Source organism: Syngnathus typhle, linkage group LG2 (assembly GCF_033458585.1).
Source record: "Syngnathus typhle isolate RoL2023-S1 ecotype Sweden linkage group LG2, RoL_Styp_1.0, whole genome shotgun sequence".
NCBI lineage: Eukaryota > Metazoa > Chordata > Actinopteri > Syngnathiformes > Syngnathidae > Syngnathus > Syngnathus typhle.
Window position 1 is genome coordinate 2328623 of NC_083739.1, and position 23709 is coordinate 2352331.

The 23709-nt window shown below is 40.2% G+C and overlaps 2 protein-coding genes across 9 annotated transcripts in view; one reads left to right on the forward strand and one right to left on the reverse strand.

Annotated features, from left to right (window-relative positions):
- Nucleotides 1–226: 226 nt before the first annotated feature.
- ren (renin) lies at nt 227–5404 on the reverse strand. The gene is made up of 9 exons (XM_061271296.1): nt 5165–5404; nt 3938–4085; nt 3731–3854; nt 3500–3618; nt 2418–2614; nt 1810–1932; nt 1588–1729; nt 632–730; nt 227–573 (listed from the first exon to the last, which is right to left on the reverse strand). Exons 1-9 carry the CDS (start codon nt 5239–5241, stop codon nt 412–414), a joined length of 1191 nt encoding a protein of 396 aa, XP_061127280.1. The 5' UTR covers nt 5242–5404; the 3' UTR covers nt 227–411.
- A 4565-nt stretch (nt 5405–9969) lies between these two features.
- The window catches only part of LOC133170961 (membrane-associated guanylate kinase, WW and PDZ domain-containing protein 1-like), a 60318-nt gene continuing 46578 nt past the window's right edge, over nt 9970–23709 (forward strand). For all 8 annotated transcript variants that reach the window (XM_061304199.1, XM_061304215.1, XM_061304207.1 and 5 more), the window contains exons 1-2: nt 9970–10692; nt 23216–23332. In XM_061304199.1, coding sequence (XP_061160183.1) covers nt 10395–10692; nt 23216–23332 — 415 coding nt within the window. In that variant the 5' untranslated portion in view covers nt 9970–10394. The remainder of the gene's footprint in view (nt 10693–23215; nt 23333–23709) is intronic.

The window sequence follows — 23709 nt, forward strand, 5'->3', positions numbered from 1 at the left end:
GTGAGTATAAGCTGTACAAACTTTGCACATGTATGGATATATAATGAATCCACATTCTCTACATTTTTAAACTGTGAATATGTGCTAGTTGGAAACACATGACCGCCCCCCCCCCCACAAAAATTGTCTCAGATTGTTTTGAACCACATACATCAATAACAAAGCTAGACTGTCTGAAATAAACCGCAGAAAATTCACATGATGGAATCAACAAATGGAATTCCCACAACTTTATTTCAGTTTAACATCTACAGGCGAGACAAACAGATATGTCTTCTTACAAAGGCTTCATAAATAGAAGGTGTTGAGTGCAACAAAAAAGCAAAGCACAATCGGTCCCTCGACAGGCTATATGTGGAGGACGTGCCGACGCTAGCAGGAAGTCGCAAATAGCGGTCCTTAATCATCTTGTCAGACGGCTACAGCAAAACCGATCCGATTACTGCGACGATCAAATTCGGTGTAGTAGCGGGCGATGAAGTTGGCTCCCAGGATCCAAACGGGACCCGTAGGCGGTGGCACGTCCAAGCCTCTGAAGGTAACAATGCAGACGTCCCCCTCGATCTGGGATTGCTAGAGCCACGGCAAAGGGTCCGTCATTGACATTTGAATGTCACGAGATTTGACTTACCCATAGAATATAATCCTCATGCGTCAGCGAGTACTCGAGGCCACCGAGATGAAAAGCAATACTTGGCAACGTCTTCACAATGTCACAGTTGACTTTGTACTGATAGACATAAAAAAAAAAAAACATTAGTCATGGTGAGATGGTCGTCAGGGAAAATATTTTCAGCATGAAACCGTTTTGTCTGACTACTGACTGCCTGCTGTTTGCACACTTGCTCCATTTTTGCTTCTCTTATCTATTATGTTATTTGTTTATTTATTATTTATTCATCACTCTTGTTTACCGTTTTTTTTCATGTATAATGCGCCCCCATGTATAATACGCACCCTAAAAACGGCATGTTCATGCTGGAAAATAGCCTGTACCCATGTATAATACGCACGCAAATTTTGACTCCTACTTAAATCCGTGAACGTAAAATTATTTCAGAAAAAAGATCATCTTTGGGAACCACCGGATGTTATTCTGCCGGTCAGTATCACTGCGCATGCGCTAGCATACTCGATAGCGAAGAAATGTTTCGGATTTGTGTAGGGTACATTGTGACAGCAAACGAGCAGGCGATCTAGCAAGCGTCTGATACGAGAGCATTGTGTTCGTACTGAGCGTGTTTGAAGTGAACAGCAGAGAAGAAAGCGCATCTGTAATGGCGACCTCCGTAAGATATCCGGATTTAAAAAAAATAAATAATATATATATATTTTTTTGGGGGCCATGTATAATGCGCACCCCAGATTTTAGGAACATAAATTCGTTAAATTTTGCCCATTATACATGGAAAAAAACGGTATTCTTTGTTTGTGCCTTCTTGTTTTGATTTTTTGTTGTTTACTTGTTTGTATATTGTGTACTATGTCTTGTCACCGTGGGAACGTAATTTCGATTTCTTTGTGTTTTGGCATGTGAAGAAATTGACAATAAAGCAGACGTGTTGAAAGAATAATCGAAAAACTTACCCCACTTTCATCCAGCTGGGCTCCGATGCTTTTCATCAGTGCAAAAACGGACGAGGCCGGGCCTGTGATGTAGGAGGAGCCCGTGTCGATCACAGCTGTGCAGCCTTCTTCGCAAAATATCATTTCTGTTCCCACAGAAACACTAAAATAGAGTAAATGAACACACGGGCAGTAAACAGATGTTACTGTATTTGTTGACACGATTAGGCTGTGAAAACATACCCTTTCATCACAACCTCCCAGGTGCCCATCTCCTTGGTCTCCATATAATTGAAGGTTCCGGTGTAGTAGTTTGGGTCGGTGCCACCTAGAACCAGCTCTCCACCAGGAGAATGCTGGGGATCCCTGAAATCAACGCACAAAGATATATGAAAGCTATTGCTACAGATTTTTGCTCTATTTTTTTATTTGAGATGCCAGTAAATTTTCCTTGATTCTTTTTTTATTTTTGCAATCATTTTGAATCTGCCCCTTTTGGATCTCATAATAATAATAATTAATAATAATAATAATATGATTAATTATTTTAAAATCTATGTAGAAATAACATTAATGAAATAATAATAAAAATAAAAAGATTTTAATACACCCTATTAAAATTATATCATTTATAATATTATTTATGATTAATTATAATAATAGTAATAATATGATTAATTATTTTAAAATCCATATATAAATAACATTAATAAAATAATAAAAAATGTGCTGGCAACGTAACGAAACTGAAATAAATAAATAATAAAATCTGTAAGGCTTACATAGTTTATTATTGATTTATCTCTGTTTTGTTTCTTTTCTGGACCGATGAAAGTGAGACTTCAACTTACCTGCTGTAGTAAACAGAGAACACCTCCTCCTTGAGGACATGTTGAGACATGATGCGGTCAAACACTGGAGTGATCCCGTCAATGGCGACGTTGGGGTAGCCCATCCCCAGGACGCCGTCAAACTTTGCAAAGATGAAGGGCATGGCGGACAAGGAGGTGGCTTCGGCAAAAACCTGGACCACGGGGATTCCACCCACCTTCAAGGACGAGAATGAGATGAGTCTGTAGTTTTAGGTTGGAATATCACTAATCACCACTAGATGGCGCATCCATCTATCTATCTATCTATCTATCTATCTATCTATCTATCTATCTATCTATCTATCTATCTATCTATCTATCTATCTATCTATCTATCTATCTATCTATCTATCTATCTATCTATCTATCTATCTATCTATCTATCTATCTATCTATCTATCTATCTATCTATCTATCTCTGTCTCTCTCTGTCTCTCTCTGTCTATCTATCTATCTCTGTCTCTCTCTGTCTATCTATCTATCTATCTATCTATCTATCTATCTATCTATCTATCTATCTATCTATCTATCTATCTATCTATCTATCTATCTATCTATCTATCTATCTATCTATCTATCTATCTATCTATCTATCTATCCATCTATCCATCTATCCATCTATCCATCTATCCATCTATCCATCTATCCATCTATCCATCTATCCATCTATCCATCTATCCATCTATCCATCTATCCATCTATCTACACACACCGTATTTTCCACACTATAAGGCGCACCGCATTATAAGGCGCACCTTCAATGAATGGCCCATTTGAAAACTTTGTCCATATATAAGATATATACATTCGGCCCGCGGGTCGGACTTTGGAGACGACTGCTGTAGTGGCTCAATATTGGTCCATATATAAGGCGCACCTGATAAGGTGCACTGTCGGCTTTTGAGAAAATTGGAGGTTTTTAGGTGCGCCTTATAGTGCGGAAAATAAGTTTTATATATATATATTATATACATGCGCCATCTAGTGGTAATTGGTGATATTACAACCTAATACATATGATGATGGCGACGCAAATCACGGGCTGCAGATCGTCAACTCACCACAACCACATCCTCACTAAGGAATCCCCGGACGTTCCCCGAGGCGTACTGGATGGAAAATCCCGTTCCATTTTCCATGTAGGTGCGAGACATGGAGGCGTCATACCTGTTGTGAGTAACTGAAAGGTCACAGTTCATTTGAGTCAACCGACGTCACGGGAACCCTGCGCACGCGCGCACATTCAAAACAAACATTTCTCCTGACGCATGCGTGCTTGTTGATAGACCTACAGCAGGCCGTGGAGAAAGGGGAGCAGCTTTGCGAAGGGATCCACAGATTAGCCGAGCCCGTGTCGAACACCACGTTGAATATCTGAGCTGGAGAACCGATGCTGATTTCTCCATAGTACTGTGTCTATTGGAGCAAAAGAGATGTTTCACAACGATGACGCCAATATTTCACGTGATTTGAATTCCTCGACACAGTAAATGTCTCACATCCAAATAGTTGGTGAGAGGAGTGGGAGCAGTTCCATTGCTGAAGTCTTGCGCGTTCATCTGTGTTAGCTCAGTCAACACCTGCTCCAGAGAAACGCCCATATCCCGCAGCGTCTCCCTGATGGACGGCATCTTCTTCAGGCTTATTCTGGAAGCAGAGCAGACAAGCGGGAAAAGCAATCCTCGTGAGTCAGAAGAAAAACAAACAGAAAACAGAAAAGTGAGGCCGTATAGGGTGACATGCTAAAATAATGGTCATCGTTCCAGCTTGTAGCCGCTAATGAAATACAGACGGAACTGTTTGATCCTAGCCAGGGAAAGATTTTTTTTTTTTTTTGCAGGAAGCAAAAGTTGTAAACAAAATAACTTCTGGGTTGTTGTTATTTTGTCTTTTGAGTTTTGTGTGGTCTGGCCTCACAGCTCTGTTGGATGCGATTTGTAATGATTAAGTTGTGTTGCTTTTTTCAAGGAAGTGATTCGGATTGCAATATGTGGCCCCTTTTAAAACATGGTTTTTTTTCTTCTTGTTAATCACAAGGAACTGTTGGAATGAATTCATCTGAATCAGTAGTAGCGAGGAGGGCCAGCCGCATGGTACCGCACTCTTAATGATTCTTTGATTCATTGAAACTATACATATACCGTTTTTTTTTTAAAACCTCCCAAAAAAAATATGGGTGACAAAATCCTTGAATTCAAAAGATGAAACAATAGTGAAAAAAAAACAAAATCTGCAAATATGCAAATCACATACCGCAAATATCCAAGGTGAAATGTGGTTTTAAGGTTGTAATATCAACAATCACCACTAGATGGCAGACAATTGCTCTTTAACTGCTCCTACAATGTGAGTAGGACTAATATTTTTTTGCTGACTGAATGATATGCAGGACCTGTTTCAATATTACAATTTGGAGTGACCAAAATGAGTTTTTTGCACTTAATGTTTTTTTTTGTTTAACATTTTTTTGCTGGCCTTAAATGGTGATTTTTCTGCAGAGAGCCCTTTACAATGGAAAAACAAAAGACATGTCAATTTTTGTTTTTTTGTTTCTTCGAACAAAATAACAATAAAATAATAAATTAGTATTAAAACAGTATTTTTGTCATGCATCTGGTTAGAAAGTGCGTGGCCCATTGTGAGTAGCACTAATGAAAACTCAAGACCCCTCTCGCATTGATGTTTTCTGTTTTTGACCTAGTTTGTGTAAAAAGGAATCCTCTTACCTTCTCAAAGTATGACCCGTGCTCATTGCCATTAACACGCCAAGCAAGCATGCCCAATAGACTGTCCACACTGCCATGGCGGCTTCTTGCAGACAGAAAGGCAAATTTCAAAGACAGAAGATTGAAGACAATCAGATCCCCTTTTTCTCTCAATGGTGCGTCCCGCAATGGTGGAAGCCGAGGCTCTGGCAGACTCGCATGCTCCTGCCACCTGTTTTATACCATCGGCGCTCTCTTCTTCACCCGCGGGCCACGGTGATTCTGGATGGGAGCCTTCCAAGAGGTGACCTCTTGAAAAAAGAGCTGCCCCCCCCCCCCCCCCTCCACCCCTGGGACGTCCCCTTGGTCACGTAGCCCGTGCTGTGATAACAGGTCCCAGTGGGATGTCTGAACTTTGACCTCATGAATCCCATTTAGCGAGGGGGGGGGGGGGGGGTTACGTAGAGCTTTGCAGATTACTAACATTTAAGTGGATTCACTTCCAAGTGACTCCCAATTTAATGCATTGACTTTTCATGTGAAAGCTGAAGAGCAAACTTGAAGGTCTTGATTGAGATTGTCGGCAAGTGAGCTTGGCGCACGGTGAGCGTTTCATGATGATTTTGGCCATGTCGAACTGGCGCGCGACTAACTAACACCTCTTGATTCCAGGCTCGCTCTCAGCGGGTTTTACCCTTGGGAGGATTCCCACAGTATCTGACCTGTCATGTGCTGGTACTGTACCGACCACCCGGTGGAGTGAGCAGATACGGAAGGTTCTCATCGGCCGTGCTGGAGGTCAGAGGTCGGCTTCTAAGAAAATAAGATCACCGAGGGCAGACCTTCCAGGAGAAGATAGCGTGGCTACATGACGCACAAGGCCGGGGCGCTTAGATTGACAAACGGCTTTTACTCGCAAAGTGGAGGATTTTATTTGGTCTTCAACAATTAGGAAGATTTTATTTATTTTTTAATCAGGGCTGGAATTTTCTTTTATTTTAAATAGCAATCAAAGACAAATAATACATGTGAGAAAAAAATGACATCACTTTGTGCATTCCAGGGAACTTTTCTCTCCATGGCACATTAACGCTGACAAATAAACACATGCACAAACTCTTACTCACAACACAACTGGACATACTTTATATTTAAGTGTGTTTATTTACTTTTTGCCTAGTAAAATATTTTTGAAGCTTTCCACTATTATGGACTGGACCACAAAAATAAATAGCTTTCACAAGGTTGAAAGTGCTAGAAAAGCTTGAACTTGGTCAACTGAATTGCACGAGTTGGAGTCTGTTCAGAAATCTGCTTCTAATTCTATTGCTGTCGTTGCACGTCGTTAAAATTGGCGTTCTTCTCGTTGTCTAAGAAGCACATTGATGGAAAGTGACAAGGTTTTTTTAAATAGAAATTTCATCTGATTTAAAATGGGATTGATGAATTACAAAACGTATCATTGATTAGATTAATGAATTAATATAATAAATAAATACATTTTACATTTTATTTAAAAGCAGAATGAATGGGTCAAAGTGAATTGAAAATTGTTCCATGTAAGAGCAGTTTGATTCATTGTGTGTGTGTGTGTGTGTGTGCACGTGTGTCAGTAAACTCACACGAGCCTATTCAACCAAAATCAACAGAGTGTATGTGCAAATATTATTTTGGGCGGACTCTCACTTGAGCAGCCTACATGAGGAGCAGCGCATGCGCTACAAGCTAATTGGCGTTCACTTTAAAGTTCAAACAAAGAGTAACAGCAAAAAAAAAAAAAAAAAGCTCAGTCCACTTGTTCGAACAAAATAATCTGAGTGAGATCCAAAGATGTCAAGCAATTTGTTTCGAATGTTTTCAACGTAGCTGGAATGGGAGCTCTGCCTATCTCTCCTGCAATTGGGGACAAGCTCACATTTGACATCTGACCTTTGACCCACAAGCTAAATAGAAAGCAGCTTGCCGTTTCCCACATTGCCGAGGGAGATCTTAACGTCATTCCCGTGTGGCCTTACACCCCTTGTGAGGTAATTCGATTGGTGGCCATGGGAAAAAGTACAACTCCAGGAAGATAAATTGTATGTCTAATGTTGTTGTTTTTTTTTTTTTGTAAGAACAACATATGTTATCTTGGAGCCGCTCGCGTCCCAGATGTCTTTAACTCTGGAGACTGATCCTTGTTTGACCTCAGAGAGAAAAGAGTTATAGGAGTTTAAGAGAGGAGAGCAAAGGTGTTGAAATTGATGCCATAGTGCAAAGCTCCAACAGGTAGGTAGCTGCCAAAACATTTGTCAATAAATATTACTGCGTTTGATTGATCTTTTTCTTTTCCATCTTGATAAGAGTGAAGTGAAGCAGAGGTGTTTGGAAAAAAATGGGAGTCAAGAGAAGTTATCTTTCTCAAACAAACAAACCGTTCGAAAGTTTGGGGTCACCCAAACAATTTTGTGACCCCAAACTTTTGAACGGTAGTGTATATATTTATTTAGATAATTATTTATAGATTATATATATAATCTTCTGTGTAAAAAATCTTATAATATATATGTATACTTATATTCATAGGTTATTTATAATCTTATACAAATATAAGATATAATTTATAATATTTAATTCATAATATTTTATTATTATAATATTTACACTACCGTTCAAAGGTTTGGGGTCACCCAAACAATTTTGTGACCCCAAACTTTTGAACGGTAGTGTATGTATAAAATGATTGTTGCATAATCATGCTGCACCGTATTTGGCCGACAGGGTGCAGCATTGCTTTTAAAAAGAAAGCAACATTCAACAAGTGGACGATGTTGAAGATGAAGCGCTCTCTCATAATCCAGCCTGCTGCATTCTGTAAACAACCACACGAGGGCGTAATAGGATAAATAAAGCAGACATTGATAGAGCGATTGGCCTAAAGTTTAGGCCCTAATCATTGTGCGATCCGTAAACGGTCAAATAGCCTTATCACCAAAACGAATCAATACGACATTTCACTTGGTTAATATTTGACTCTTCTGGATTGATTGTCGGCTCTTCGTTTGGTTACCAGATTATTGCCTCTCCCAAAACAAATAGTGCTGAAGGAAACTATTTATACATGGGCAGTTTGAAGTCAACATAAAAAAATGTGTGGCCCAAGGATATATCAGGAGGTCTGCAAAAACTTCCAGGAAAAATCACAAAAGTCAATTAACACTGCTGTCACGTGGTGCGCCCTGTAGCTCCCCCAGTGGGTATAGCACAGTATTACAACTGGGCTATTGTATGTGATACACAATGCGAGACCTGGCATCTGTAATTTTGATCAAAATGGACCATTGATTAAATAAACCATATCATGTTAAATCAATTTTATGAACGTCGTCATCTTTTCTATCTGGCTTTGTAAGCACATAGAGTACCAGTGCGCAGGATCAAGAAGAGGAAAACAGAAGCCTGACTGAGAGCATAAAGGAACGTAGGTGAGAAGAAACCAACAGGAAGAAAAAGAGACTCGCCATCACGCATGCCGAGGCACTTAACATTGAAAGGAAATGGGATGGAAAGCTGCCTTTCAAACGTTCTTATTCAGGCCACTGCCCTCGTAACACTGACGCAGGCCCAGTTTCAGCTGGAACAGGGAAAGACTCTTTGTTTTTCTAACCGTGACGTGTTTCTCACCTGACACCGCAGCTATCGCTTATCTACGAACGCAGCATCAGTCACACAAAACAATTCTATTTTCATTTCATTGACTTTTGACAGGCTTCCTGTTTGAACATGTCAATTGTGATATTTTTGTGGAATGATGGGAAGGTACCAGCCATGTTGGCCTTTTGTGACATCTTATGAACAGGAAGGAGAAGAATATAAAATTCCCGTTACCTTTATGTCATTTCAAGGAAAATGGCTTTATTTGGGTATTGAGGTCTTTACAATGATCCTTTTGGTTTTTTGGAGGACATTTTATGTATTTAAAGTACCGTATTTTCCGGGCTATAAGGCGCACCGGACTATAAGGCGCACCTTCACTGAATGGGCCATTTTAAAACGTTGTCCTTATATAAGGCGCACCAGACTATAAGGGGCACTGTCGCCTTTTGAGGAAATTTGCGGTTTTTAGGTGCGCCTTATAGTCCGGAAAATACGGTACTGCTGGTATCAGTGCTTTAAGAAAGAATTACAAGTTAGCTAACAAGCCTATTGTCACGTGTGGAGCATGATAGGGACCAGACATGACAGAGAGTTGAAAAGTAAAAAAAGTCTTTATGAAGTATCCAAAAGCAGGAAACGAGACGTTCTACCTGGAAGAAAGCTTGAGGCACTGACAACTTCTCACAAAGTAAATCGAGTTGATATAATGGAAGTCATCAGGCTTATATGACAAACTAAAGGTTGACATAACAACAGGAACAAGAATATTAGGCAACTGATACATTATGTAATCGCTCTTATGCCAAAATGAACTTATCACAAAAGGACAAAGCGAAAAGGATCAGCAACTTTATGACAACTGATAAAGAAATGATGAGTCACTGACCGGCTTATTTTGACTAAATAAGGCAGTTTTTTTAAATGCAGGTAATTAAAAAATAAAAAGGAGCAGAAAATGATATATTTAAACACAAACACCTGAAGTACTTGGTTCCTTGTGACACCCATTGAGTTTGATCCAACAATTTCCCGTACATCATAAAACATCTTTCATCTGCATTATTTATGAAGAAAAAGTAAAAGCTCTTAGTCGGGCCCATTGTTGGTGCCGTTTGGAAATTGGTGGGAGGAGCGTTGACAGGCGAGGAGGAGGCGGACACGCGCGCGCCTTGTCCACTCATCCTGCACGCTTCGTGCACCACAGCACAACACAACTTGTGCTACCTGCGTAAAGGCACTGTCCGGCTTAGGAACTCTTATTTTTAAAAGTTTAAAAAAAAAAAACATATGAACGAGGTGGGCAGTGGATGGCGAACAAGGATGCAAGAAGAGCAGGGACGGTCGGGGAGCGGATTAGATGCCACCGCGGGTAATCAGAGCGTGTTTGTTGTTCAAGAAGCGGAAACAACAAGAGAGGAACTAACAAATGACATTGAAGCGTCGGCAAAGAAGCAGCGTGGCTCGCGCTCAGGACGCGCGTAAAACGGCTCCAACTTGGAACGAGCCAGCAATACTGTGAACTTTTTGGAGTGTGGCAACTACCTCTGGGCTATGCATCGACAAGCTCGCAAATCTCACGGCGGCACTAGTGGATTTAACTCGGATCCGAGTCACCATGGCAAAAGTCATCCAAAAGAAGAACCACTGGATCACCAAAGTGAACGAGTGCGTAATTGTGCGCGACGCGTACGGCCAGCTGAACGCGGAGCTGCGAGGTGGGGCTGAACATGGACAGTTTGCCTACATTGGACACGTCCGAGAGGATGCCGTCCTTTACCAAGGGGGCAAACTCAACGAGGGGGAGCTGATCCTGGAGGTTGAAGGGCTACCCGTATCCGGATTACCCCTCTATGACGTTTTAACCGTCATCACGTGCACCAAAGGGCCAATCATTTTCAAGACTGTGCGTCAAGGTAAGAGCACCACTTCAAGTAAAATTCGCTTTATCTCTATCTATCTATCTATCTATCTATCTATCTATCTATCTATCTATCTATCTATCTATCTATCTATCTATCTATCTATCTATCTATCTATCTATCTATCTATCTATCTATCTATCTATCTATCTATCTATCTATCTATCTATCTATCTATCTATCTATCTATCTATCTATCTATCTATCTAATCGAATCTAATACAGTAATCCCTCGTTTATCGCTGATAATTGGTTCCAAAAACCACCCGCAATAAGTAAAATCCGCAAAGTTAGCGGAAAGGTGCTAATTCGCGATCATGCTAACACGCAAAAACGGACTTCTAAAGGAATGTAAACGAACATTTGGAGCAATACTACATTGTCCTGAAGGTTAGACACTTGCTTTCTCAATTTAGAAGTGTTATTTAGACTTTTAAATGTTTTTTTAATTTGGAAAAAAAATCTGCGATGTAGTGAAGCCGTGATAAACGAAACGCGAAGTAGCAAGGGATCACTAGTGGTTTTGGGGGCTCCTGATATTCATTCCACAGCACCTCCCAAGTCCCACAAGCTCAGCATGAAATGAGTGACAGCCCCCCTGCACTTGTTTGTCAAACACACACACAGGGTCATCACACATGAGGCCAAAAGTGCACAGTAAGATCATCTTGAGAACTCCCAAAACACAAATTGGCAAGCTTGTACCAATAGTGTGTTATTTGTTTTGTCTCCGGTCGTTGTAGTGTTGTTGTACTTTGTGTTCCATGGATTGGAAGTGAAGGGCGCTATATTGTTTACATGGGCCTGGCCCATCTTGTGTCCTCGCGATCTGGATCCGCCATCGCCCAGGGTCTGCAGCCTCCGCATCTAAGAAGTACAGATGCTACGTTAGCTTGTTTTCCTCTATCCATCTCTTATCAGTTGTGTTTTTTTTGTTAAAAGTCATGCCTCTCTCGGTGTTTACTGAAATATGGAAATGGCGTGTTCCTGTCCAAGATGATCACTCAACATCTCAAAGCTTCGAGTGTCTCCGGGGAAATCATTAACGAGGTTACGTAAGAGTTTCAGGTTAGTTTCGACTGTACTGGACGTCCATCGGGCTGTGAAGCTCAAAGACATGGGAAGAGGTTTCGGCTTCTGATTTTCAAGATCAAACCTGGTCAAAGTTTTGCTGAGCAAAGATGGGCTCCATTTTGCAGACTTGAAGCATTGGCTGATGCCTCCTTGTGGCTTTGTCATTAGTGTCCTGCATGAATCAGCAGATTGTTCTGCTCTCTAATTACGTTCAACAACTCTCGTCTCGTTTGCAGCCTCACAACTCTTCCTTTGTGCCTAATTGTCCATCGGAAGCCTTTGTGTTCCATGAGCCGTGATATCCCGGACCTGATGAGGGACTGCGGGGTTATCCGTCTCCCTTTTTTTTTTTTTCACGTGGCTCAAATTACACGGGCTTCATCATCCTTGAGACAAAATCTTGGCGCGTTTGAAAGGGAGCGAGCCCTCCAGGTGTGCTCCCATCGAGGAATGCAGGAAGAAAAGCACCTGAATGGCGGGTTAGAACATTCCATGGGAAAGGCCGGAACATTAAACTAGCGACAGTGTGTGCTCTGGACTTAACTTTGTAAACAATACTTGACATTGGGATGCCAAGCGTTTATTGTCACAGGGGAGTGACAATGTTTTTCTTCAATTTGGTTTCAGTTTGCTTTTTAATAGAAGGTGTCATGTCGACACATACTTGTGTGTGGTTTTTGTTTGCCATCAGAAACCTTTGGACTTTGACCTACTAGCATAGCGGTTTTATCGTCGGAGGAATCCAGCGACAGTTCAAAGGTTCATCTTATTGTTTTCTGATGTAAGAAAGAATTAGGAATCGCAGTTGAGCTAAAGGGTGAAATCTAATTTCACAGAGGTTTTATTTAGCTTTTTGTCACGTAGCATTGGCACATACTTTATTTCAAAAGGTTCGATTACAGAAATGTTTGCAACTATACTTTGGAGACGGCAGTTTCCAATGTTTGTTCAGAGCCAGGGTGTCAAATTTTTGTCGCGGGCCACATTGTAGTCAATAGTTTCCTTCGGAGGGCCATTATACTAACTGTCAGCCTAAATAAACGTATGAACTTCTCATATTATATACAGTATAGGCTACACAACAAACTGATTTGTCAAGTTTTGAAATTGGAGACTAGTAAAAAGTGTTCAAATAAAAAAAAAAAAAAAGTGTTAATCTATTTTGTAAAATTGAAGACTACCGTAATTTTCGGACTATAAATCGCACCGGAGTATAAGTCGGACCAGTCATAAAATGCCCAAAAAAGTGAAAAAAAAAAACATATATATGTATATAAGTCGCTCCTGAGTATAAGTCAACCCCCCCCCCCCCCCCCCACACACCCAAACTATGATAAAAGAATTACGGTATTTGTACTTTTAGTATTGACACATAAAGTCATTGCTCAATTTTTGTCCGCGGGCCTAATATAATTACACAACGGGCCAAATGTGGCCCGCGGGCCAGAGTTTGACACCCTTGGATTAGTGTGTTTGGTAATGAAAAATTCGTTGGGCTGGTTGGGTTTTGCAGGTTATGGAATAGTTCAAAGGTATGTGATGATGACGAGCAGCCACCAATGCACATTATGTTTTATTCTTGGCCACTTGGGAGTTGTATATTTAGACTAAATGGTTGGCTTGTGTGCAGCTCAGACACATGGTGAGGATGTAAGAGCATTACAGACACAGAATTCCGTGTGATGTTCTTCTTCCAGAATGGGAGCAAGTCATTTTTTTTTTAAAAAGGAGCAATTTGTCCAACTTGATTATGGTCAACTGACAGCATTCGGGTGGACTTAAAAAGCTGTCCTTCCTCTTGCTAGGAAGCGCTTCCTTTTCCCTCTCTATTTTTAACCTAGACTTTACAAGTCAAATATTATTCTTATTATTCAGATTATTTTAACTTTTATTTTTGTAGCCATTTAACCGTCTTTTAAATTATTTTTATTTTTGTAGCCATTTAACCGTCTCTTAAATTCTTTTTATTTTTGTAGCCATTTAACCGTCTTTTAAATTCTTTTTATTTTTGTAGCCATTTAACCGTCTTTTAAATTCTTTTTATTTTTATTTTTGTCGCCATTTAACCGTCTTTTAAATTTTGCCCATAAAAGAATATGTCCGTCCATCCATCCAAAACAAACTGGCAGTGTTCACTCCCATCACGGCGCAAACGCCCATTTCTACCTACGCAGCGTGACAAAAATAACAAAAAAACAAAAGACTCCACCTATGCACACGGAGCGTAACTGGGAAAGAAAATAGTTTAAAGATTTGCCTCTACTATAATTTATTGTACGATATGAGAGTTGCATTTGGTCATTTCTTGGATATCCTTCAAATGTCAGACCTGCAATCAAGTATCAAGAGTGTAAGAGTGAGGCTAAATTGACATTTAAGCTGTGCGACTCGTCGTTTCACACATCTGGAAAGGATCACGCACCATTGCACGTATTTTTTTCCCCCCCACATGAATCCGTTCTATTTATGGTTAATTTCTTTAGGTTTGTCATTTCTTTTGGTACCAATTACACCTCCTTTCGGATACAAATAGAATATCGTGGTGGTCTCATGCTCCAATTTTTCAATGGCCTTCTGACATCAAGATGGATTTTAGAGGATGAAGTACTTAGTAAGTATTTGTTTATATGATTGTTGATAAAGTGCAGCCACAACTCAATAGTTGAGTAAGGTTACCAGATGATCCTTAGAGGATTTCTCAGCGGATCTCGCTCCCATCCACTCTTCATATATTGTGTCAATCTCTCGAGATTCAGGTTGCTGGTATAAGCCCTTGAGAGGCTGACCTGATCCAGTCCCGCTTTACTCGTGTATAAAATGCTTTATGGACCATCAGCTGATGCCACGTTAATCTGAAAGAATGCTTCCTTGTGTGAGGAGGCATCAAGTCGTGTTGCAGATGGTACAATGCAACATTTAGTGGAACATTGGGTTGATGTCAAGAAAATACTGCGTCCATAAAAAAAAAAAAAGGTGGTTTAAGAGATAATTTTTTGAATTAATTCCACCAAATGGAAATTTTCTATATGGGTGGTTCTCAGAAAGTGTGGTCTAAAAGTGTAGCATGGGAGCTGAAAAATAAATGTTCAAAAGCAGATAAAAATGACATATCTTTTAAATCTAAACTTCATCCAGCGTGCTCTAAATAAATAATTCTCAGAATATTTAAGCCTTTTCAAACGTCACACCAGAGGCTGGACAGCTCTAGACAGGTTTTTTTTTTTTAAAAATGGCTTCCCTTTGCTGACCACAAACATCCTGACTTCCAAACCCTAGCTAGACTGTGCAAAGATGTCAGGGCTTATTTCTCATGATATGCACATAGTGGGGGTGCAGCATGTTTGGCCTTCATGTGCAAATGTCTGTAGTGCTCCATTTTCTTGGTGAGAACTGCTAACAACTGCCTTCAATCCTTTTTGCAGGATGATAAAAAGTGTCATGTCTGGAAAAAAAAGTAATACAATTATACATTTGATAACACTTCAACGTCCCTTTTCGAATTTGTGATGAGTGTATGCCGATGATTCTCATCATGTGCCTCACAGGCGCCCTCTAGTGGTCCGCTAAAGAAGCACTGTTCAGTTGTATTTAACTTGTTAGTAAAGTACATTTAAACCTTTATTTAGGTATATCATTTACTTTTGTGAAATACATTCTAATTGAATTACTTGAATAGTTTATTTTTCTATTTGTAAGTAATTTTCAAACTGTTTGGTCTTGTTTGTATCAAAGCAGTTTATCGAAGCTTCCGTCCGACTTTCAAATTCTCAACAAGAAGGCTTCGCACAATGCACGATAGTGTTAGTTTGTATTCGTCACGGCGAAGACGGATAGTTTTGGCGAACAATTAGCAGAGCGAGCCCGGCGACCCCATGTGCACATTGGAGCGGGATTGATGTGTTGCGTATAAACAGCTGTGTGTGCAGCTGGATACATTTGCATAATACCCATAAGACACTGTTGTGTTATGGCGCTTGTGTGTCTTTGAGATTTCTGTTTCCCCATCACATGTCCAACATGGATGCTTGGAGACTTTCCTTGTAATGAGCATGTGTGTTTGCCAAGATGATATTTTCCTCCTGGCATGTACAGACACACACACACACACAAACGTGTAGCCCACCACAATGTGACATATGCCTCCGCCTATAAAATCAGTGGCTGTGTGACTTCCAGCTCTAAATTCCTGTAAATGTTGTAAATATCAGCGACGCTCGAGTGGAGTCGACAAGAGACTATCGTGACAAAGTATTTGCTTGGTCAGCAAGATTCGCTTTTTAATTTTTATTTTTTATTTCTAATTTGCCTCCGCCTATAAAATCCGTGGCTGTGTCTTCCAGCTGCACTGCAGCCCTAAATTCCTGTACCGTAAATTCCGGACTATAAAACGCACCAGACTATAAGCCGCACCAGCTAAAATTGGGGGATATTTTAGTTTTTGTCTTATATAAGCCGCACCGGACTATAAGCCGCACGTGCACACGTGTTTTTTTACAAAGAAAGACCGTTCACAGAAAGCCTTTTTAAAGTTTTTATAACATACTTTAACATGTCTTTCTAAACATTGCCTGTGATGAAGAGTTTAGAGCCCTTTGACGCAGGTCACCTAGCGTGCATTCCTACTAAAGCTCATAATAGTCACAAGCAACACAGCCAGAATAAGCAGCAGCCATAGTAGTGTTTCAAAATAGTATTTTTGTTGTTGTTTTTTTCTTCAAGATACCGCAGTGTATAAAAGCGATCAAGTCATCACAAAAATCCCGAAAAAAAATAATAAATAAACCGCACCTGACTATAAGCCGCAGGGTTCAAAATTTTGGAAAAAAGTTGCGGCTTATAGTCCGGAATTTACGGTAAATGTTGTAAATATCAGTGACGCTCGAGTGGAGTCAATAGAGACTATTATGACGAAGTATTTGCTTTGTCAGCAAAATTTGCTTTTTAACTTTTTTTTTTTTTTTAATTTGTCTTAATTTATTTAATGCTCCTTTTGTCAAGGATACAAATCCTACTCTGTTTTCTTGTTTTATGGCTATCTGATCTCATTAGAGAGCCTCGCTGAATTGTTAAATGGTTGTCGCGGGTGTTCCGGCAATAAATGCACCACCAGAAAATCACAAAGCTGAAAATGAAGATGGAAGCGTGAGTGTATTTTTAAAACTGTCAAATGATAAAAGCATTCTGGCTGGGTGTGCTTTTTTTTTTTTTTTTTTTTTTTTTTAAAGTTAGAGCAGCAGGATGCTTTCTATCATGTTGCATTTTATTTAGTTTTCTTGGCAACACCCATATCGCCGAAAGATATCATTGTTACTTCCCTACAGGCAGGTGTAGTTTGCATCATCATATGATAAGTGCCCATCAGGAAATCTGAGAGTCAATGCATTTTCTGCTTGACATTATAGGAAAGGCTCTTCAAAAATAGAAAAATTTGAATTTATTTATTTATTTATATATTTATTTATTTATCTTATTATTATTTATCTTATTATTTATATTTATTTAATATTTATATTTAACCCTTGTTAAACTTAATATCACAAGTTTAGATGTCATTTTGACAAAATACGGTTACATTTTGTAAGATTGTGACTTTATTTCCCAATAAAATGTCTTTTTATTGAAAAAAAAAATATGACAAAATATTCTAATGACAACTATTTTCTCCCCCACACAAGTTATTTTTTTAATTGAAAAATTGGTGTTATCTGCATTTCCTCTCGCCCCTGCACGCATCCGTAGCCAAGCGGTCGTGTATTCTTGTGAGGATTTCAGGTCCATCTGATTGTCTGCAGTCAAACGGATAACTCCGGGCAAGATTTGCTGTGACGCCCAGGCAGCCAATGACATTTGAGTAGGCAGCCAAATGGAACTGATGGCATCCCCATAAACCCATTTCTGCTTTCTATCCATCACTACAATGAACACGTTGTCTGTTTTACTCTGAGGATTTCTCCCAAAGATAATAAATCATAAATTTGTATTTTATTGTATAGCAGAGGCAGCGTCATTCGGCCTTCTTGAGCTTTTTCCTTTTTCAAGTGACGAAACATGTCGACCTCTTTGTCTTTTTTTTTTTCCTTACCATCCCGCTCAAATAATAAGACAGAGCGTAGGGAACGCTGAGCACGGGTTCCTCTGGTTATATTTAGAAATGAACAGATGCGGCGCACTGGAGCGGAACATGCCGCCTCTGCTCTTCATGCACGCATGCGCAGGCGCGCGTCTTTGCCTGCGATTCTTTCGTCATACCAGTGTTCCCATTATGCGCTTCTGATTGTGACTCAGCAGCCCAGCGGTGAGGAAAAAGCCGGGCAGTCCCACGTCCGTATTACAACACAAATCATTTTTAGTTGTCGGGATATTTTACATGAGACATTCCTTTGTTTGAATGCTGGTTATTCTTTAGTTGCTACACCAACTTTATTTTTACTGTCAACAATTAATGCGTGTAGTGTAAATTGAAAATGTGCAAAGCAAGCACGGTGTACTGGAAATTTAGAAATGCGCTAAGCAAGCAATGTGGTTAAAACCGGCTTTTCGGCTCATTTGTCCCTTCTGCTTGGCGGATTGTCAAAACCATGTCATTGGATTGGTGTGAATCTAATTGGAGCGTTGTAGAGCAAACTGTATTGAGTCACGTATGTGAGGATGGAAGTCAAACTAAGCATAAGAAAAACGGTTCTGCTCTCATTTGGGCCTTTTTTGTGCAGGATGCCGCAAGCCCACTGAGTCGGGCTTTGGATGAGAACCAGATGAAAGCAGCCCAGGGTGTGGTTGGTTATAATTAGAGAAGGGGAGAAGAGCCCGCTTTAAACTCTCTCTGCGATTGTTATTTTTTCCTCTCCGCTCCCTCGTCACGCTGCCATCCCACCGAAAGCAGAAATAAAACGGCAGATTTGAACTTCAACTTGGAAGACGCTTAATATTCGTCCTATTTTTGGTGCCGCGAGTGGATTTATGATATCAGAACAAAATGGAGTATGTGTGTCAATTGCATCCCTGTTGGTGTTGACCCCTTCCAGACAGCCCCTCCCTGTCCTGTTATAATACTGAGTGATACATTTGCTTTAGTAACAGGAGACTGGCAGGATGTCCTGAGACCTACAGGAAGCTACTGAAACAATTGGATTTACTCTTTAAACAGGCTGCATTTCCACTTCCTTATCTCACTCAGCCAAAAGGGAAATACGACATAAATGACACACATTGCTGTTTATTTTGAGATGTACTTTTATCATTATTGGGCCAAACAAGAGCGAAATCAATCTCGGTTGTATTGTTGTCATTATTTTTAACTCAAATTTTTTAAAGAGCTCTATAAAAAAAATAAGCACAGCTGTGATGTACACTACCGTTCAAAAGTTTGGGGTCACAAAATTGTTGTGGTGACCCCAAACTTTTGAACGGTAGTGTAAATATTATTATAATAAATATTATGAATTAAATATTATAAATTATATCTTATATTTGTATAAGATTATATATAATCTATGAATATAAGTATACATATATATTATAAGATTTTTTACACAGAAGATTATATATATATAATCTATAAATAATTCTGTAAATAAATATATACACTACCGTTCAAAAGTTTGGGGTCACCCAAACAATTTTGTGACCCCAAACTTTTGAACGGTACTGTACATGAATTAAAAATCAAACATGACCGATAAATAATAATAATGATTTAATCATATTGTGTCACATATTCTCTTCAGTATGTGTGGGGGTCAAAGATCATCAAAACAAAACAAGAATCGTTAAAGTCCAATTCAAAGTCTATTTGGTCAATTACGACCGACCACTAGGGGGCAGCATCCTATAAAAACTGCACTTGGCTCCTCTCCTTTGCCGGTTGGGCCCGCGGTTGCCGTGGAAACGGCTCTGCAGGAAGCTGACTTTGATGAGCGGCGAGGCTGGCAGACACAGAGGGCAGTGTTGAGTCGGACGACGGCTGCTGAATGCCGATGAGCAGCTGAGGCTGAGCTTAGCTTCACGCACAAGCACGCTGACACGCACCACTGCCTAACTCATCCGTTCCACGTTTTGTTCCTACGCCAGATGATCAAACCACCTCGGCATGCCGAGGAAATGATTATTAAATACCCGCCGGCGTGATTCATAGGTGATTTACAGCGATGACTATAATCTATACGTGTGCTTCAAATGTCTCTCGGAAAGCTTTTTCGGCGTCTTAGCGTTGACAGGAGGCCAAAACGTAAATCGGCATTTCGTCAGATATTTGAACGGGCACCAAGCATCCCCTCTGTCCGGGGCGCATAACTAGATTTAAGGTTATGTAATGCTGACCGGAAGGCATGGCGGATGGTATAATCCACTCGTATTTGGGTTAAAGCCGTCCCTCTCTTGGTTGCGAGGGGACAGCGGCTTCGCATCCTTCCGGCTGAGGAGCATAACGGACTGTGTCACGCAGTCTTTTAGCCGCCAGCTCCGCAAACGTCGCAGGGAGGAACGCAGCGTCGCTTTCGACTCTCGGAGTTTGTCCATTTTTTTTTTTTTGATTGTTTATCCAAGCTCATAAATGATGGCGGGTCATCGTGAATGTCTTACTCGATCCCATCTTTACTCTGAATGCTTACGCCGAAGATGATTCTCTTCGCGGTGGTTGTATCAATTTGAAGTCTGGCCAAAAGTCTGAATAAAATCGGTTCATCGGTAATCACGCAATATCTGTTGTTCCAAAAACATGCGTCCTGTAAAGTACAGAGGTTTAACTAACAGTGTAAAAGCAGCAGCACAAATGCAAATAGAGCTGCCACAAATCAAGTTTGAGCAAAAGATCGCTAATATGTACAGCGGGTATAAAAAGTCTACACACCCCTGTTTAAATGCTTCAAATCTTATATGAAATAAATCACTCATTCTGTACAGCTCAATTGAGAAAAAAAGAAGAGAAGTTCAAATAAACCGCTACAGTAACGTGGTTGCACAAGTATGCACACCCTCTGATGACTGAGAATGTGGCTTTGTTTGGAATGAACCAAATCACATTCAAGCTCATGTTAAAAATGTAAAATGCCTCCATATAATCCCAGATAAAGTTCAGATGTTCGAGTAGGCTTTTCCTGTTTTTCCATATAATGCTATTTACATAAATAGTTGCCCTTGTGTCATTTGAGTTGTATCGGTTTTAGGCCACATTATTGCAATTTTTAATTACCGTATTTTCCGTACTATAAGGCGCACCGGACTATAAAGCGCACCATTAATGCGTCATGTCAGATTTTTAATACAAATCAAATCATTCTCCATTTTATCTTTTTTATTTCAACTTCAGACGCAACAAATTACTTTATAATCACAAAATAATGATCTATAGTCTTTTTGATTCATGATTCATAGTCTTCAGCGGGCCACTTATGATTGATTTCATGACACAATTGTTCGGGCCAGTTTAAATTTAGGAATTTGGTCCATATATAAGGCGCACCGGACTATAACGCGCACCGTCGGCTTTTGAGAAAATCTTAGGTTTTTAGGTGCGCCTCATAGTCCGGAAAATACGGTAGCTCAGTTTTATATTTCATCGAACAAAAACCTGTCTTTTGAACGGGGGTGTGTAGACTTTTCAAACCCTCTATGCAATGCTTCTATTTACTCACCCCATTGTTTGTAATCTCAAATGCTAAACTTGAGTCTCGCCATCTACTGTGAGATGAATTTGTTCTTGCACTTCCGCAGAGACCTCCGGTGGGGTACAAGCAGCACACACGCCCGTGTGTGTGTGTGTAACCTGTGATCCACGTGGCATTAATCCTCATAAATATTAAATATTTGATGACTCTCTCACCGACGGAGCGTGACACTCGCTGTGCATCCCCACAGGAGATGCTTGTTCCTCACAGAGGTCCTTGTCTCAGGGAGTGCTTGTGAGGCAGCAAAATTGACATCATGCACGATGCAAGTCACCATTTTGTATTTTGACTAGACTACATCCTTTTATCTTTTACAATCAGGGAAACCTGAAAAAAGGTTTGCATATATTAAGTGTGTGTTTCTTTACAATCTGATTGCCGCTTGCCTAGCAGGGACCATAATGATGCTCGTCAGCACCGGCTGGTTGCTAGGTAACAATTACCTGACTGTGCTTTGCTTGCAGTGAGCTACACAGTTGTGTGTTTGTGTGTGTTTGTGGTGAGACTGGAAAAACACAGCAAACGACCAACGGCTGTCTCGTTTCCCCACTGGATTAAGCTCCGCCCCCACCCCCTGCCATGTTAGTTCACCCCTTGGTTTCAATTTGATATATTCTTGTAATGGCCCCTAATTTTTTGATGGCTGAATTTCTACCTATAGTCCCAAAGGATTTAATCCTGACAAATCTTGCTGCGGCATTGTTAATTTCTCATAATACTGTATTTGTCCGTTTCATATCTATTGATCAGGTGGACATTTTGAGTTTCTGTCACCAGCGTCTTGGCTCAGTATATGACCTCCCCTCCATATTAGCTGCTGTCCAGAAGAAAATCTCCTTCTTCAGTGGAAGGCCAACATGAGGACATGGCACCTCCCCCCCCAAGAAGGGCTTGCCAGCTCCCCCAGACTTGGATGATAAATTTGGAGATCATTAAATGGTCCTAAATGAGAGCCTGGCGTGAGAGCGAGCCCTGACCATCTGGCTCCATTGTGAGCGGCCGTGTCGTGTTCAGACTTCAGCCGGTATCGTCGCCGCCTGTCATTGGGCAGATGCAGAGAGGGCCCGCTAATTCTAGCCAATGAGAAACTGGTTTGGAGTACAACCCACTCGATTACTACAAACGTTCATCTGCGTGCACTGTACGGTTTGTATCCGGCAGGAGCGTGGAGAGACTTTTCGAGCAGCATGTAGAACTTCTCAAAAATTATTTTAGAGGCAATATAATAAAATGGCCATTCTCACTTGGAACTAAGTGATGGATAGGGGTAGGACATAATAAGCTTAGGCTTCTTCCTACTCCTTTTCAAGTATATCGTTTGTTTTTTGTTGTTTGTTTTTATTCTTTAAATCATGTTCGAAGTGATTCATTCATTCATTCAATGCACAATTATGGCGCCTTGCTGAACTTGATTTAAAAAAAAACAAAAAAAAAAACGCAACTTGTGTCATTTGGCCTACATTTATACCAATACATTTGAAAATTAAGTAAGCATTGTTTATAGGTACTATTTTTTTATTATATCTGCAGTGCGTTATTTCCCCTTTGGAAGCAGAAGGCAGGGGGAAAAAAATGCTATGTTTTTAGCATTTAGCTTATCAGTACATTTGAACGTATGCGGAACATGTGCAGATATATATATATATATATATATATTTATTTTTTTTACTGACTGTCTTAAAATAACAGTGACGATTTAGCGTGGTTAAAATAACGATAATTAGTTTGGTCTGGCATGAAAACAAACGTGTGCTAACTCGGCCTGTGTCTTCTCTTTGAAGGTAACAAGCTGAACAAAGACCTGAAGCACTACCTGAGTCTGCGTTTCCAAAAGTCTTCCCCTGACCATGAGCTGCAGAAGACCATCCGGGCCAATCTGTATCGCCACGCCGTGCCTTGTGAGTAACACGACATCCGCAACATGACGGACTCTGTCACGCCGGATCGCCCATTTGGCTCTGTAAAGTCGTCTTGAGCCGGTCGACCCACTTCCTTTGGCTCCTATCTTGTTTGTTCCTCTATTATTCCTGCTCTTGTGCTTTTTCTTTCACCCGGAATCCATTTGGGCCATTTTTTTCCACACCATTTCACGGATGGTATGAAATGATCATTTCCTGCTTCTAATGAATGAAAAGAAAATATGAGTATTAATTCAAATTACCGTTTTTTTCCATGTATAATGCGCAAAATTTAACTAATTTATTGTCCTAAAATCTGGGGTGCGCATTATACATGGGTACAAATTTTTTTTATTATTTTTTATTATTTTTTTAAA

Bases quoted from the DNA above. Each gene is read 5' to 3' on its own strand.
- ren (XM_061271296.1), bottom strand. From the start codon at position 5,241: ATGGCAGTGTGGACAGTCTATTGGGCATGCTTGCTTGGCGTGTTAATG. The intron at 3,619-3,730 runs GTAGGTCTATCA...GTGACCTTTCAG, and splicing joins CCCTTTCTCCACGGCCTGCT to TTACTCACAACAGGTATGAC. The intron at 731-1,587 runs GTAAGTTTTTCG...TATGTCTATCAG, and splicing joins CCCAGCTGGATGAAAGTGGG to TACAAAGTCAACTGTGACAT.